Genomic DNA, 17,932 nt, shown 5'->3' with positions numbered 1-17,932 from the left:
TATTACTGCAGGTTTTGCTCCCATTATTACTGTAGGCAGTACTACCATTATTGCTTATTGCTGGGGTAGGGGGCAGACATGCTGCTGCGGGGGTGGGGGAGATATCTGATTCTATTATTTGCTAAAGAATGCTTTAAAAAATGTCACCCCAGGAACTCTAGTGTAAACAACATGCCAAAAAGAATCAAAATGGCATTGCAAAGATCTCATATGTAATAATTAAATGCTATTTTCTTAATCAAGTCTCCATAGTAGGCTCATGAGCAAGTGAGGGCATGGTTGGTACATGGGTTTAAACAGAGCAGAACTTACGTGCCGAAGTGACTGAGGAAAGCAGCAATGTACTCTCTTCTTTTATGATATCCTTGAATCACATACTGCACCTGGAATAGGATCCCAAAACTGAGAATTAGCACAGAAAAAATTTTAATGCTTTATTATGAAAAATTTCAAAGATTCCTATCCATACTCAACAACTATGAATATTTTGCCTAGTTGCTTTATCCAAGGATCTACCTACCTATCAACCTATCAATCAATCTTGCTGAAACATTTCAAAGGAAATTAGAGACATCATGACAGTTCACCCCTAAATACTTCAGTATGTAACCCCCAAACTAAGATATTCTCCTACATAATCATAATACCATTATCATATCTAACAAATTTAGCAGTCATTTCCTGATATCATCTAGTTCCCTGTCCATTTTCAGAATTTCCCAACTATTCCCAAAGCATTTTTTAAAAAGCAGCATACAACCCAAGGATGAGATATTTAATGTTTTAATGTCTTCAAGTCTTTTAAATTAAGAATAATAGCATCTCCTCAAGTATGTGTACATGTCTGTGTGTGCACACTGACTTTTCAAAGAAACTGGATTAGCTGCCTAGAAAATGTCTCAATTCTCTTAACTGCTTCCTTTCTTTTTTCTTTACCTTATGTATTTCCTTTACCTTATGTATTTTTACCTTATGTATTTTTCCTTTACCTTATGTATTTCCTATAAATTTTCTTTTTCCTTTACCTTATGTATTTCCTATAAATTGAAATTTAAATAAGGTTTTATAGGTAAAACGGGGCATCAATGGATCACTTGATTAAGATTAAGATGATGACAGCCAGATCACGCCACTGTAGAGGGCTGTTGCCCTGTCACAGTGAGTATCACCCTTAATATATCCCCCACCCCAGGTGACCACCTAATACATCATCATCATCAAACATTCACTGAATGGTTTTAGTATCTGTTGGGAGATTTTTATTTGAATCATTTTTTTTCATAATGACCTGCAAAATGGTGATTTTTGAACTTTATCATTCCCTTTGCATTTATAAGCTGATGTTCTCTGCAAAGAAGCCCTTTTTCTCACTAATTTGGGGTGGTTTTTTTTTTCTCTCTTTTTTTGGTTATCTTGAACTCCTATTGAAAAGGCAATATAATGCTTTATTCTTTCTTTTTAAAATCTTTTAGATTTTAAATTGAAATAAGTGTTCAGAATAAGACATATGACAATAGGAGATTTTATTTTGCCTTTTTATATTTCCTTGTTATCATCAAATGACAGTTTCTATTTAAAAATGTGAACTCATTAAGCTAGGTAGTTGAAAGTCAGTCATTTATGCACCAGCCTCCAACATGAAAACATGTTTTTTGTAATGTCTTCATAATGGTAGAAAGAAACAGTGGGAAAGTGAGACCCCCAAAATTGTTTATACTGGCTATAGCCAAACAGCATTTCCTTGGCTAATGAAAGCTCAAGATAAAGTGCTTGGAATAACCTTGACACAATTGGTACTGATAGCCATGCTGCACCCTTTAAAAGTAAAACAATTCTATTTATACAATAGGGGTTTTATGTCAATTTATAAAAACAGTGCTTACTTTGCAGGCTTAATGCAGGATCAGAAATGTTATTTTCGGAAAAGAAAAACAGATGATAAGTTTGCTTAAGTGGCTTTGTTTAAAAAGGGGATGAAAACAGTTCTGTGTACTTGGTTTTAAAAACAGAAAACCATTTTAACAGAAACCCACAACAAAACTGGCTACAAAGATAGATTCCAATGTAATTATGGAAATTCATTTGAAGAGATTGTTCCTAAAAGCAGCCCATACTGTCCTCGTTTGGAGCAAACAGAAGAACACCAATTTCAAAAGACAAGTAAAATTAATGAAAGGGAAACAGATAAGAAAAACTGACTGATTCTTATGTTTCTGGGAAAATGATAAAAAATTTTTTGAGGAAAATATATGACTAGAAATTAATCTCAATTGGAGAGCTTTAAAAAGGCTTTTCTTCTCAGTTCTGGAAGACCCAATTTGCATTTTTCTCTATAATTCTGGGACACAGATTGGAAGGCAGTGCAAAGCCCAGAATGTAAATAAGAATCCTGCCCTCCCCTCAGTCCTGCAGGAGGGCAGCAGCTAGGGGAATTTGGTCTCATGAGAAGCCGCCACTCCAAGACAGTTGAATGCCCTGGAATCTGGGCCAGGCCCACAGACTGAAGAGTTGCCAGATTTTAGTTTCTCTGACATTTGAAAAATAATATGGAAGCCTCTGAAATATTATTGTTCTGTTAAAGTCTTTTCTATATAGAGAAGAACAATGTTTTGAACCAGGAGAGACAAATAAACAAAAGATCTCTTTCCAAGCTAATATACACAAGTCAACAGGAGTAAAGAAAATAGCACTTTGCAGAGGCTCGGGAGGGTGAGGAGGATCACAAGTTCAAAACCAGCCTCAGCATCTTATCAAGGCTCTCATCAACTTAGCAAGACCCTGCCTCAAAATAAAAAATAAAAGGGCAGGGGAGTGGCTCAGTGGTTAAGCACCTCTGGGTTTAATCGTTTAATCCCTAGTACAAAAAAGAGAGAGAAAGGGGGCGGGGAGAGAGAGAGAGAAGTACTTTGACCATTAAAATAAACTGAGTCAGAATCCATGTGGGAAGGTAAAGAGAGAGTTGATTATGCATTAACACCTCTAGTTTTCAGCTAAATATGCTGATTGGACATTAACAAATATATTCTTATATTTTTTGGAAATAGTTGACCACCACCATTATGTAAAATCATTTACTTGGCAATGTTATAGCTCATTAATGCACCTAAAATAAAGCTTTAGTGACATGCCTGTGTAGAAGACCAGCTGAACTGGAATCTTGCCCTGTGGAGGAAGAGTCTAGCAAACTGCTTCCAGACCTGACAGGAAGCACCAAGGACTGACTATTAAAAAGTGAGTTACCAAAAAATTAGAAAGAAATGAAGGCAGTTTTAAAGAACTATTCTGATAGTAATTTTTGGCAAACATGCATAGATGTATGCATGTACCAGATAACTGGGAAATGAAGGGGTTCAAAAATTCAAAACCACAAGAAGATACAAGACATAGCAAAAACTTAGGGAATAAAGGAAATTCATGAAAAAGGTGACTTAAATTTCCAAGTGTGAGTTAAGGGATAAAGATAAGACTGGAATATGAGGTCAGCAGTCTTAGAAGTCAAAGAAATAGGACAAGAAACAGATGAACTGTAATTCAAAGTAGGAATGAAAGTGTCAAATGGAAGACGAAACCAGGAAGGCAGTCTGAGGATACAGGACGGTGCTGGTCCACGCTGAAGGAATCACAGCTGGAGGAGTCACAGCTGGAGGAGTCATAGCTGGAGGAGTCAGGGTACTTGCTTTTTTACCTTGTTGGTGAGTAGGTGGCATACTTGAGGAACATAATCGATAAGACATCCTCCTCCCGGAAAAGCTGGGATATGGAGAGCTGAGGAGCCTCCAAGTGCACTGAAAAGAAAAGAGTACAAGACATTGTTCTTAGGGCTAGAGCAACACAGGCAGGGACACTGCCAAGCAGACGTGGATTCTCCAGTCAAAGCCCAGCTGGCAACTGCTTTGAATCAATAATGATGGGAAAGAGCTTTACTTTACTATTAAATTTCTATATTACATTATGTGGCACATCATTAAAAACAACTGAGGGTCTTCTCACCCAACAGTACAAATTAGCAAGTTTTGTTTGGCCCAGGTAAACTGGCTTACCAATATGTTATTGAAACATACTTTTAGACTCTTCTTTATGCCCAATTCATTGAAAATTATTCATGGAACAGCTGTACTATACTAAAATGAAGATATAACATAACATTATAAAAGTATATTAAAGTTCTCCAGCTTATAAGCTGTGTTACCTTGTTTTTAAAGGCATATAAGGAGAATGTATGGTCTAAACAAGGTATAGTCAACAATCATTGATCCAAATGCTAAAACACGATGATTCAGACATAGTTTCCAGAATTTTCATGGAGCTGAAATTTTTTCAGTTTAAATTACCCAGCATATAATTATTAGAAGAAATATTGTTCAGAACTTTACAGCTTGCATTTCTTTTACCACCTTTAATTTTTCCTTTTGCCCTCATTTGTTTTCCTTAATTTTATTTTAATATACATATTTCTATAAGTCCCTTAAAACCTCTCTGTAATATGGTGGGATGTTAAAAAAAAAGCCTTTAAAATTCTTTAATTCTGTGATTACTCATTATCCAAGTCCCCACACTTATAAGGTTATAAATGGAAAACAAGTGTGCCCCAAGAACTGCCTAAAAAATCATTCCTAAAGAGGTCAGGGCGGATTCGCTGAGTCTAGGGTTTGTGACACAGGGAACATGTCTAATTACTAAAAGGATTCCAGACCCATTCTACATTGAGTGGATTTCTGAAATTAATTTTTCTGGCAAAGATAAATTTTATGCTTGTTTATGGGAATGAAAAATTCCAACAAGCAAAAGTCCAGATAATGTGAGGAGTCAAAGTATTCGAGTGTAAATATTCGATATTAACTTTTTCTACTCAGATGAAACCTAGAACTGCAGCTCTTCTGACAACCGAGAGCACCATAGGACAGCCTTTGCCTCAGTATGACATTAACGAATCATCTGCGCTCTGCAACTGCACACAACCAGCAGCACCATCACTGCCTTTTGCTACTGTTGGAGTCGATGCTGCATGAGATGTAACCTAAACTCTGGGAAAATTCCCATGACTTCCTGTGAACCAGAGCCGGCTTTTTTGTCCTCTCTTTGCATGCAGGAAAGATGCAAGAAGGCACACATCCCAGTAGAAGGTTCTAATGATTCCATTAAGATGGAAAACTGACCAAGAAGAAGATTCTACAGGACAAAAATAAATTAATCAATCCATTATTTATACCTTGTGGCTATTCATTAAACATCCATAAAACATAGACAATGCCAAGCTCCAGGCTGCTCATATCTTATTTAGAGAACCAATCTTTCACATTACACTGGTCCAAAAAGGAAATAATTTGGATGGTTCCTTGGAATTGACTGTAATGGGCTTTGACTTATATAACATATTACAGGGCAAGTCTTTAATCATTCATTGAATTGCACACCAGGAAGGAAGCTAGTTTGTGGGTGATCCTCTGAACTTGAATCTCTCTGTTTCTCTCTCTGCTTGATTTGTGTCATTCTGAAAGATAGCCACGAGGCAAAAATTACCTAGAATGAAGGAAAGATGTAGAAGTACGAAGAAATCCCGCCGCTTTGCTGCCAGGCCCCTGTTTCTGCTCCCTGCTCCAGTGATGACTAAGACCTTGCCCTGGTACTCATTGCTCGATCATATTATCTAACTTAATCCCTCCCCCCTACTCAATGAAGTGGGAATTACCATTATAATTTCACAGGTGAAGAAAAGGCCTGGAGAGCACAGAAATTGCCTCAGCTTCACACACCCAGTGAGTAGTAGCGCCAAGATGGGACCCCAACCTGCTGCCTGCTGCCTGCTGCCAGGGTCCATGCTGTTTCTGATGAAATAAGTTGCCTCCTTGAGGGAGGGGGATTTTTATTTATTTAATTTTTTGGGGGGTGCTGGGAATGGTGTCCAGGGCTGTGTGAGAGTGCTGAGCTGGGTTAGGACAAAGGGCCCCTAGGGGCATTCAGACCAAGGCTAAGGCAGACCCTGAGGCACAGTTCATCTTCTCTGCAGTCATCTGCTCGGCAGCCAGGGGAGCTCTCCTCCTCCAGCTGATCACGCACCAGTATCCCCACCCCCACTGCCGCCCCAACCCTCAACAATCAGATTCACTAGATCCTGGATGTGATGGGCCAACCACTCCAGCATGTCTACTCTGAGTGACTCAGCCAGCTATGCAGGGCAGGCCTCCTTGTGTGAAGCACTTCAGGACCTATGACAGTCTATTTTAGCTGAGTTTATTTTTTAAAGGATGCTTATTTCACCCTTTGTTTAACTCAGTAGTTTCTTAGCTTGTAAGGGTACAAAACCTAGCATTCAGTGTCACACACTGATATGCGCTGCTGATTCATGTATAAATATCCGCCTCATGGGTAAATATTTAACAGGCTTGCTATAGCTCCAATGCTGCTCTGACCATACTGAATAAACAAAGTCAAGTGCCATGAAATAAAAGATCTATTCTATTTTTAAAGGGTGGAAGGTGGAGGTAAGGTCTTGTGATCTCTAATTAGTTAATACTGATGAAGCGGGGCGGGGGGAAACAGGCTGAGCATGTACAACAGAAAACTCACCTGTGCAGAGATTCCAGGGCTCACTGAGATGCCCCCAGGAATGCAGCTGGCAGGAGACCCAGGGCCTGACTAATTCCCTCCTGGCTGAGCCAGGGCTGGGGCGGGGTGAGGAACAGATGAAAGGGATCACTTGGTGCTACTGCTTCTGATCTCTAGAGCGGGGCAGGGAGCAGGCAGGGACAAAAAGGTGAGGAAAAGTAATCGGGGTGTCAAGGGTTTTAGGTTGAACTTGGGAGGAGAAAAGGGTGAAGAGGGCTGTTTTGATAGAAAGTGCCTTCTATGACTTCATGGACTAATGTGAACCATGAAATGAGTTAATAATTCTTAGAAATGAAAGTAAATCTGTGGATATGAATAAGGATAAGGATAAAGTCAGTTTGAAAAGCTTTTCCACCAATGGAGTTAATTAATTAGACCAAAGGGTAACCAGAAAAGCACTTCCAGCTCTGCTTTATGCGCTCTAAAGGATAAACATTAAGAACTATCTCCGGGGAAGGTATTAATATATTCTTTTCCATGCAGATGAAGTTAACAGAGACCTTTATGAACTTGGCTCTGTCTGCAAATATCGAAGCCTTGATTTGGCGGCAGCATGACAGTGCGAAGGAATCATTTTTGAGTACTGTGACATGGAAAAATGAGGGGAGACAGGCTGTCTGAAAGTCTGACTTGGGTCAATGGGGTTTGATTTTGACCATCGCGAAAGAGCAACTCCCCAAATAAAATAAGCAAAACATAACTGTGACTGGAGAAGACCAGAGGGCTAGAGATTCTCCATCATCATTCCTACTTCTGTCAAGTTTTGTCTCATTAGTTCTACTCAACTTTCTCACCAGTGCAGCTGGGGATAATACTACTTGCAAAAAAGAAAATACCAATCCCTTAAAGCATTGAAAGAGGGTCAGAATAATGATAAGAATTACACTGATACAGAGATGACACCAAGCACCTGAAAAGAAACTTTATTCTAGAATGCCTCTGGTTTGAGTCTAAGGGTCATGAAAAGGTACTTTCAGAGACACCTGGGTCAGCCTTAGTGCCCTGCTCTTTCCCTTGCCTTAAGGTTCTAAGGGTCAGAAAGTTGGCCTGGCTCCTCTACCACAGCATGATTCAGGGGAGTGTAAGAGGCTGAGGCATGGAAATGGGGAACTTCAAGAAGGTAAATATACCCAAGCTGCCTCTAGCCTCCAAGCTAAGGGAAAGGCCAGAGGAAGGTGCAAGGCCTTCACTCCAATCAACAAACATTCACTGTGTGCCCAGCTCTGTTTAAGAACTCAAGTTTCCCATTCTGACTGTGTGACTAGGACTCCACTGTCAAGTCCCTTCAAGGTAGACAAATGCCAGGGATTCTCAAGGATCTGGGGCACTGTATGATACAAGAGTATGTTTCCTGGGGGCCTGCTGGGAGAGCCACCGCAATAAAACAAGTCCCTATTATTTACTGAGTACCTACTTTGGCCAGGTGCTCTACTAGGTATTCATAATCTCTAAATCATATGACAATCCTATTCAGTAGATCTAATTATCCCAATTTATAGATGAGGAAACTGAAGTTCTAACAGTTCAAGTGTCTTGTCCAAGATAACCCAATAAATAAGTTTCAGAGATGGGCTTGAACTCAGATCTTTCTGGTTCCAAAGCCTGTGTCCTTTTTTCATTAGGAATTCTTTCACAGAAAGATGGTGTGGAACTAGTGGAATAGTCGACTAAGTGATTGCTAACTGTCTTCAAAACTTTTACCTATAAAATTCATCACCATGTCATTTCACATTCTATTATCTTAAGATAACATATCTTACAACAAGTTAATCTGATGGGATTTTTAAAAAGTTACTTACAGATTCTAAAAACCCAGAAGGACATAAATAATAAATTGAGGAGAGGGTCTGGTTTTCCAACTGGATTTGTTTTTCTAGTAAAGAATTTTCTAGACTTCTTATCAGTCCTCTCTTATCATTTTATAGATTCAACTGTGAACCATCTCCAGAGGCTCTCAGTCCTTCAGCTAAACAAAAATCAAACTATAGTCCAGTATGGAAAAATCTCAAGGAGCACAAGAGAAGAGGGAAATAACAGACAGGAGATCAGGATGGGGAGGAGGTCTGGGGAGGTACACTGGACAGGGGCCCAGGGAAGCATCAGTGCAGACCTGGCTATGGCATATTTGTGATAGATTTAGTACTTCACTAAATAACACTTCACATAAGCAAGGTCTTTGTTAGAGTACTGTGTTCCATTTCTTGTTTCCCATTTTTAGAGAGACATATAAAAATGGAAATGTTCTGAGACAACAGTATGATTAAATGCTCAGAAAATGTTCCTCTTTGGAGCAAAGTCTACAGAAGTTGAAATTGCTAAGTTAAAATACTTAGAGGGTTATGGAATTATTAAATAGAGTAATTTAAAAATATGAAGGCAGGGCTGAGTTGTGGCTCAGTGGTAGAGTGCTTGCCTAGCACGTGCAAGGCCCTGGGTTCAATCCTCAGCACCACATAAAAATAAATAAATAAAATAAAGATATTGTGTTCAACTACAACTAAAAAATATTTAAGTAAATAAATAAAATATAAAGGCATACTATAAGGGTGAGTTTCATCAGCTGCTCTCTACCCAGGGATAAAATAAACAAAAATAATTTAAACGGCAGTTAAAGGGGACTTGGTAAATGAATTCTCCATAGAACAAAGTTTCCATTTACTGAGCACTAACTATTGATCAGGCACTAGACCAAGTGCTTCTCCTATATGGTATCATCTATCCATCTCTCCAACCTACAAGAAAAGTATCATTCCATTTCATGGATGAAAGGGCTGGAAGTTAGAGAAGCTAAATAACCTTTCTAAGGTCATGCAGATGATGACAGCAAGGACACATCTAACTCCATGTCTCTCGGACCTAAATTTGCCCACTCTCAGGTCTTTGATTAGCACTTTTGGACTTCTACATCCCAATCTGCAGACATCTGGTTCTACATGTGGGCTGACCAAGCCCTTGAAGCTGTTTCCAGGAACACTTATTTAGGTACATGAGCTGAAGCCATTAGGGCCCTTTTCATTCTAGGAAAAGAAACTCCTGGAAACCTGGAAGAACTCTGGGGGCCAGAGGACTTGGTGGACACCTTCTAGTAGAGAAGAGGTGGAATTCAAGCAAGGAAATTTTACATTTTAAGAAATACAAAAGAAGCGAGTACTGTAATTGCAAACAGAGTATGTCTAACAACATGAACACGAACCAAGTCTTTGTTCAGAGATGTGTGTTTTTTAAGTTTGTTAACATCTCACAAAAGCCTTTAAGGGGCAGTAATCTTAACAGATGTCCACCATCAGGATTTTGTTAGCATGTGGAAAAGCAGTTTAAGTAAGGCCCCCCAAACAACAATGGATTGAGCAGATGTTGTTATACTCAGATTTGGTACGAACTACTTAGAACGATGCCCGGCCACTCAGGACATGAACAGATTAAGGGAAAGAAGAGCTTTTACCCTCCTTGGTCTGTGATCTGCAGTTAATTCCACTGCAATCTATTTGAGGAATGAAACTATTTTCAAATATCAGTGGTCGGAAACAAGTGAACTTACTGTAAATTTGTTAAAAATTTACAATTTTGAAGCTCCACTCAAAGTCTTTACTACTCTACTTTTATATGAGTTACTTTTCCTATGAATTACCTTTAAAGCACTTTTTCTGGAAAAAAAAAATCAATGCTTAAAGAAATCAATAGTTACCCTAAACTAAACTTAGGAACATTTTTCTAAATCCCTCCCTCTCATTGCACACAGGTTTTAATGATGGCCAAAGGCAGAGGCAGAGAATAAGAAAAAAATATTTTGGTCTTCCCAGGGCAGGGAAAGGCATTCACCCGATTCCTGTTAGCTGGCATTTGCTGAAGGCCTAGGCACAAGAACAGCATGCAGACATTGCCGGTTTCTGGGCTCAAAGGACTATTCTGTACGTAGTTGGAGTTTGGCTCACACACAAAAATGAAAAAGACACCAGAAGATGAGATTAGCCAGAGAACTAGTACTCAGCACTTTATAATTTGTTTCCAAAGTGCTCCTTGCTTGATTTTTACAACAGCTTTACAAAGCACATAGCAAGTGTTAATATCGCAGAGAGGAGAAAACTGAGGCTGGGAATGGATGACTTGCCCAAAATGAAAATGAAAGTGGGATTGTAATATTTCTCTGCACCAGCAGTTTTCATGTTTGCTTAGGAATAACTTGGGCAGCTTGTTTAACACTCATAAACCCAGGACCGTCCCAAGAGAAGCCAATTTATCAGGTATAGCAGGTCTGAGATGGGGCCTGGACATCTGCATTTTAACCACGGATGCAGATGCAGGTGGTCCTCACACCACCTTCTGAATATTGCCCTGCTCCTCACTCTGACAGTGCACATGGGCTGGGGACAGGGAGAGGAGTGGTAAAAGCAAATCTGCCTTCCATTCCTAGGGGTCAGGTCACTGATTATTTGAAAGGCACTGTAAACAACAGGGAGGTAAAAGAAACAGGCATGCTCTTAAGGTCTGGTATGGGAGATGAGACATTAATGGAAAAGACTTTAAAAAGTGATTTTTGGCTAAGTGTTTACATAGGAAAATGAAGTGTGATCACATTCAGATAACCAGAAAGCAGGGCAAAGGATCAGGTAAACCAAGACTGGGGTCAAGTCAGGAGGACACAGTATTTAGCAAGGCAGGTTGAGGATCACAGGCCAGGAATTCAGTGTGGATGGCAGACTGTGGTCATGGGCCACACTGGGCAGTTTTCTGGCCCATTGAGAAAGGCATATTTAGTACTTCAGGCTGCCTAGGATATCTCCTGGTAAGAGGCATCTGCCGGGAGGGGGAACAAGAAAGATGATGGAAGATCCTGGTGCAAAGTCAATTGTGTACTGGAAAACAAAGTGAGGTTAGAAAGAAATTTTATTAGGTTACGGAGTGAGAGATGTACTGGAGATTTAAAAAAAAAAAAAAAAGGCTGGGCTTCAAGAATGAATCTCAACTGGTCTTTTTCCTTAAAATTTAGCTGTTACACTGAAAACTTCCAAATTTACATCTGTAGCTCAGACTTTTTCTGAACTGAAGGCCTACCTATTTGACTGCCTACTCACAGGTTTCACTTAGAGATTTAAAACACCTCGAACTTAACTCACAGGCAAACCCTACCCACAAAACCTAGCACTCCTCCATGCATCCCACTTCAGTAATGGCAGCTCCCAACTCCTGGTTCCCAGACCCAGACCCCAGCCAGCCATCTTGCCTCTTCTCTCTCACCCCACATTCAACTAGCCTGGCCGAGCCCACCAAGAGCTGCCCATCTGGATCACTGCCTCCATGGAGAGGCCAATGCTGCTGGACACTGGCCCAGTTCTTCCACTGTTAACTCTGCTGAGAATTCTCTAGCCAGCCGTCTGTGGGACTTGCTTCTTCACCTGCTCTTATTCCTATGCTCCCGAATATCCCTCTGCCACTCTGGTGCCCCTCTTTTCTGGTGGACTTCTTTTCAGGTCCTGTACCTCCATAAGATATTCTACATATTACATTTGATCACTGTCTCCCCCCACCACCCATCAATAGAATGTAAACTCTCCCAGAATGGGAATCTTTGCCTATTTTGTTCACTTCTATAACCCTGGAAACAAGAATAATGCCAAGCTATATTAAGACACAATAAACATTATAGTATAGATTGAGCATCCTTCATCTGAAACTCTGAAATCCACAATGCTCTGAAATCTGAAAGTTTTTGGGTCCTGATATGATGCCACAAGTGGAAAGTCCCAAGCCTGACTTCATGTAACAGGTCATAGTCAAAACATGAGTGCAGTGAAAATATCATGTAAAATTAACCTCAGGCCACATGTACAAGGTCTATATGAAATAGAAATAAATTTTGGGTTTAGACTTGGGTCCTATTCCCAAGATATTTCTTCATGTATATGCAAGTATTCTAAAATCTGAAAAAAAGTCCAAAACACATCTGGTCCCACGTATTTAAGTTAAGGGATAGTAAATCTGTATTAAAGTAGAATATAGGGAAGAGTTAGTGGGAATTGAATCTACAAAATGGACTTTAAAAATCAATAGATGGATATGTCTTTTCTGAAACCGTCACTGTGGAGAGGAAGATCTTAAGGGTCTAGAGCAGGGATTGGAAAAGGGTCAAATGTTGGCTTTGCCATCATGGAGAACATGTAAGTAGATGAGCCCGGCTATGTTCCAATATGATTTTATTTATGGATATGGAAATTCGAATTCCTTATGGTTTTTACGAGTCATAAAACATTATTCTTTAGATGTTTCTCTAACCATTTAGAAACGTGAAAATCATTCAAAGTTCACGGGCCATGCACAACTGCTGCAGGCTGGATTTGCCCAGGGGGCCTTTGCTTGCTGATTCTTGATCTAGGATTACAAAATTATTTGATCGTTGTACAGATTATGAAAGGAGGACACATATCCAGGAAAAATTCAGGCAAAAAGACCTAGATTAGGTCATTAGCAGAAATGAAAAGCATGTGCTTTGGTGGAACCTCTTGGGAGCCAGGCTGTAGCCACAAGCATCACTGGGCTTCTTCAGGCACGGGCGAGGTGAACATCAGGCAGTGTGTGAACCGTGGGAGTTCTCACAATGGTACTGGATTGTAACCGTGCAAGAGAGAGCTATTTTTATGATTTTGAACGAAGCTCGAGGCATATTCTGGTGCTTTTTACTTCTATGTTAGGTGAAAAGCTGCCTACAAAAGCCTTCCTCCCACCCAAAATGCTAGCTGTTAGTTGGTGACTGATCTTCAGAAATATTAAGATGAATCATATATGCTCTTTTCACAGTGCAAAAAGAGATAATTTTAAAACTCAGAAAATGTCACTTTGGGAAGTCACAAACCACACAATAGAAAAGCTGTCCAGCCTTAAAGTTGTAAATAAATAAAACCCTGTTCCTGTGTGGAAACCTTTTCCCTCGTTTGGATCGCGATGCTTCTTTAGGACTCGCCTCCAAGGCTGGCTGGTGTTAAAATGATCAAATGTGAAAACACGTTCAGTTGCACAATCTGAGCCTGGAAGGCAGCCCTAGCTCCCCTCCCGCCTCCCGGGGCCCCCTGTTCTGGGGAGCCCACGTGCTCAGTCTCGCCTTTTATCAGGTGGCTGATCCTCTCACCCACCAGCACGAGTGGCCTCCCTGTCTCTCCCAGCTGGGCCTGAAAGGCACCAGTGGACAGCAGGGCTCAGTCTTCCCGTCTTCCCCAGAGCACGGGAAAGGACTCCTGGGTTGCTTCCTTCTTCCTGCTTGGAGAAACAGGTATTCTTGTCTTTGATCCCTACACTCTGTTTTCTTTCTCTTCTTACTAAACAGATCTCTCCCTGTCCCCTCCCCTTACTTTTTGCAACTTCATCATTTTTCCACATTGCACCGTTTGGCACAGAAGGAAGAACCACATCAAATGAAGGAATGCAACCACAAAGCTGCCTCGAGAAGCAAGGCCCCATTTTTTTTTTTTTTGTCAATTTACCGTTTTTGGACTTGTTCTCCCATAATCAAATCCTCCCTATCGTGTTAACAATGTGGTGGTGTGTCAGAGCCCTGGAATTCTGCTTCCATCAGCAACCCAGAGCTTAATAGGAAAATGAAGCAACAGAATGTTGGTCTTGCTGCTAACCTTAGGCCAGGCCTGTAGTTAGGATGGGAATTTTGCTCCTCTCTGGTACCCAGGCCAAAACTTCAAGGTCTTGTGTGAGCTCCAGGTCATCAGCAGAGGCCTAAGGCAACCACCATTTAGGCACGTTTCTAAAGCAAGAGGGGCAATCACTCCAAGTACCACAAGCTGAAGCATGAGCAACCCCAAATTTAGTAAGCCAGAGAAGGGTTTGACTGAATCTGCTTGCAACAATTTTAGATATATTCACGTTACTGGCAGCATCACCTGGGTCTGGCTCTGTGACACTCAGGATATCTACAGCTATTTACAAATGGGCTTGTGTAAAGTGGTTGTTTTGCTTCTTTGCTAATTAAGAACACATGTCCACCACATAAACCATCCAGAGACTAAAATAAGGTGCCATGATTTCAAACCAAAATGTTTAGAAGTCTCATTCTATGTCCTCAGGACATGAGTGTTATAGTTAATGTTTAACAGCACCTGCTAATATTCATCATTAAGGAAAACACCAGTTACAGGTAGAGCACTTTCAATTTAGTGATTTTATCTTTGTGACTAGCTTGGTAAATTAAGTGGTTCATAAAATGAAGGTTGTTGTTTTTATGTTGTTTTGGTTTAGCTTACATGCCAGTTTGGTTAAAATTGGAATCAGGCTGTTCTCGAACATTGTAGAGCATATAAACCATCAACGGCCAACATACTAGGCAGGGATTCTCCACACCCAAGTACTGTGTTGAGATTCTCTTGGAAAAAAGAAGGGGCAGGAGGAGAAACATCTTTCCCCTGTTCTACTAAGTAGTCTATTAAAAATCTCAGGGTGGAGAAATGTGCTAGTTGAAAACAATAATGACAAAAACAAAACCCCATAGCTGGTCCAGATAACGGCTAACGGACAGATTTTCCAACTGGCCCACCCCAGTGTGAGAAACACGGTGCCAAACATACGGGTGGAAGAGTTCTCTGTCCTTAAAAGTTAAAGATCTTCTTAGCTAATAGGCAAAATTGCTGATGTCCCAATTTTGGCAACAATCAGCCTGGCCCCAGTTCCACCTTTAAGAGCCAAATCACCCCATTTCAGCTGCCCATGGATCTTTCTGCCTTCCCCCTTACTCCCTTCCCACCCCCAGCCCCACATACCAGAGCTGCCCGGCAGGACAGAGAGTATGATGAAGTCAAGGGGGTGGACAACGAAGGTAAGTGCAGATCGGGGACATGGGGACTGCAGGCTGGTGCTTGCTCAGAAGTACCCCTGCCACACACCCAACACACATACACACGTTCAGTGGCCAGAGGCCAGGCACTGGTGCCAGCCACTGCCTAGGAAATGCCCTCAAAGGTGAGGACATTGTTTGTTGTGCTGCTGAAGTAGGACACATACTGGATAGGGGTAATGCTCCTCTCCAAGACCCACCACACCTCTATAGAGAGTATGCTCCAAAACCACCTGGCAAGCAAGAGAAGCCATTTTCTGGAGCAAACTGGGAAGAGGAAATTGAGGGAAAAGATGATGAGAAAGGACATCTGGGAATCTGGAAGGGTGAGGGATTGAGGAGGCTCTAAGTTAGTATTTTAATAAAATTAAGAGGTATTCTGTAGATTCTGTCATTTAGCAAACATTTTATCTTACTAAAGAAATTGTTTACTTACTAATAGAGAAAGTGGGAGTTCAGTTCTGTTAATAGCCATCTGTGCAAAACTGGGAGCCTGTTTTTGAATGTCATAATTTATTTACCTATATCTTTTATTTTAAAAAAATCTATTGTTTTAAGTACTATTCTTATCTGATTCTCTAAAATAGATGATTTGAAACAGCTATGGCAGTAAACAAGGGCTTACACCCCCTGGATGCAGCAGGGAGAAGCCTGGGGAGTCCAGGTTCTCAGGGCTCAGGGGAACCTGGGCTATGTATAGGGCCTGACCACTCCAGTAGTGGCTGTGTTTACTTTCTGTAGACCAATGACATAGGATACAACAGAAGAAGAAAGGATTAGCTGGGAAGGGAAGGGGTTCTGTAAATAGAGGTGAGGTCAAGGCCAACTTAATTGGCCAGATACAGCTGAAGTTGATCTAATAACTTTTTTGGAAACCATTTTCTTGGCTGCTTGAGAATTTTGATTACAACTATTTTCTTAAGCTTTCAAAACCAAAACATTCAAAATCTACTAAAAGAGCAATATTATATAGCATGAAAGGGAATGTAAACAAGACATTAAAAAGGTGGCAGGCTGATCCATAGCTCTTAGTCCCACCACTGTGGGATGTGAATGCCTCAACACTGCATAGGTGACATCAAAGGACATGAAGCAATGTCACTCAGACTCACATGGAAGGAAATGCTGAATAGACCTCCTAGAATAAGGATTCAACACACTCTAACTCTCAGAAGTTCTAGTACTCTTTATGAGGTGTCTCCCAATAAGCTCATGCGATAGACAATGCAGGATTGTTCAGAGGTGAAATGATTAGATTATGAGAGCTATAATCTAATCAGTGGTTTAGTCCATTTGATGAATTAATAATATTCCATCTGTGTAGAGTTACTGGTAACTCTACATAGATGGAATATGGCTGGAGGAGGTAGTCATTGGGAGTGTGCATTTGGGGATCAGATCTTCTATCTTTCTTCTTCATGGCTACCATAAGGGGAGCAGCTCTTCTCCACCATGCCCTCTGCCATGATGTTCCATCTCATTTTCCCAGAGTGATATGAGTCGGTCAATCATGGACTGAACGTCTGACACCATGAGCTCTAAGTTGTTCTGGTCAGGTATTTGGGTCACAGCAATGAAAAGAATAGAATTCCATATAGACACAGATTTGAGGAGAAAGGCAGGGATGACTCCACAACTTTTGGGCTGCTGGATTGTAATACATAGGGGCTACCTCAGAGCTTCCAGCCATTCAGGAGGGAACCCAGGGGCCAGGCTCACACCAGCACCTCCCTTCACCAGCTAGACTGAGACTGTTTCTCAATACAGGTTGGGGCTAACTCAGAGTGACTCACTTTTCTGGAAGCTTCCTTATTTTACTAGGGACTAATTGGGATCAGGGTCACACTGGAACAAAGAGAACCCTCAAGATCACTCATATCTCATCCTCCCACTATTATGCTTCTTCCTTTAGCAGACTCAACATACCCACTTGGCTTATTCTGAGTATCTTCTGCCTCCTGGGAAGAGGGAGGCCAAGTGTAGGAGGGAATAAAGACAAGTCCACAAGGGTAGGGACAATCACAAATGTAAACAACAAATTTCAAAAAGCAACCTGAGTAAGTGGACTGAGGAACTGAACACATCTTGGTGAAATCTTTCAATGAAGCCACATGCAGTCACCAAAAACAATTAGAGTGACCTGCAGCTCCAGGCTTACATAAATGGCCATGTTACATTGTTAAAGGTAAAGAGCAAGTTGTTTAATAGTATGTGCTACATCATATATTTTTGTGTCTAGAGCAACAAAAATTAAGAAACACTCCCAACTGACTTAAACACCAAATCTATGTACTTTGCATTTCTCAGTAAATTCTGTTTCCCCTCTGTCCTTTCATCAGAGCTGAGATTTGAAGCTCACTGTCCCAAGGAAGAGGAAGAGGATGGTACCATCCAGGTCAGAGAAGCACAAGCAGAGAGGGTTACAGTACTAGGTGGGCACATCCCCTGAAATATGATCAGAAAGGCAGAGAGGGGAGAAACCAAGAGAGCAGGGCC

The 17,932-nt window shown here is 40.9% G+C and overlaps 1 protein-coding gene across 1 annotated transcript in view; it reads right to left on the bottom strand.

Annotated features, from left to right (window-relative positions):
- The window catches only part of Babam2 (BRISC and BRCA1 A complex member 2), a 396,592-nt gene that overhangs the window by 81,274 nt on the left and 297,386 nt on the right, over positions 1–17,932 (bottom strand). Inside the window, exons 8-9 of the mRNA XM_026391012.2 lie at positions 3,686–3,785; positions 313–383 (exon numbers count right to left, since the gene is read on the bottom strand). Of these exons, the coding sequence (XP_026246797.1) occupies positions 313–383; positions 3,686–3,785 (171 nt within the window). The remainder of the gene's footprint in view (positions 1–312; positions 384–3,685; positions 3,786–17,932) is intronic.

The sequence above is a fragment of the Urocitellus parryii genome, chromosome 12 (assembly GCF_045843805.1).
Source record: "Urocitellus parryii isolate mUroPar1 chromosome 12, mUroPar1.hap1, whole genome shotgun sequence".
Taxonomy (NCBI): Eukaryota; Metazoa; Chordata; class Mammalia; order Rodentia; family Sciuridae; genus Urocitellus; species Urocitellus parryii.
Note: the sequence above shows the minus strand (reverse complement) of the source record. Positions and strands in the feature narration are given on the sequence as shown.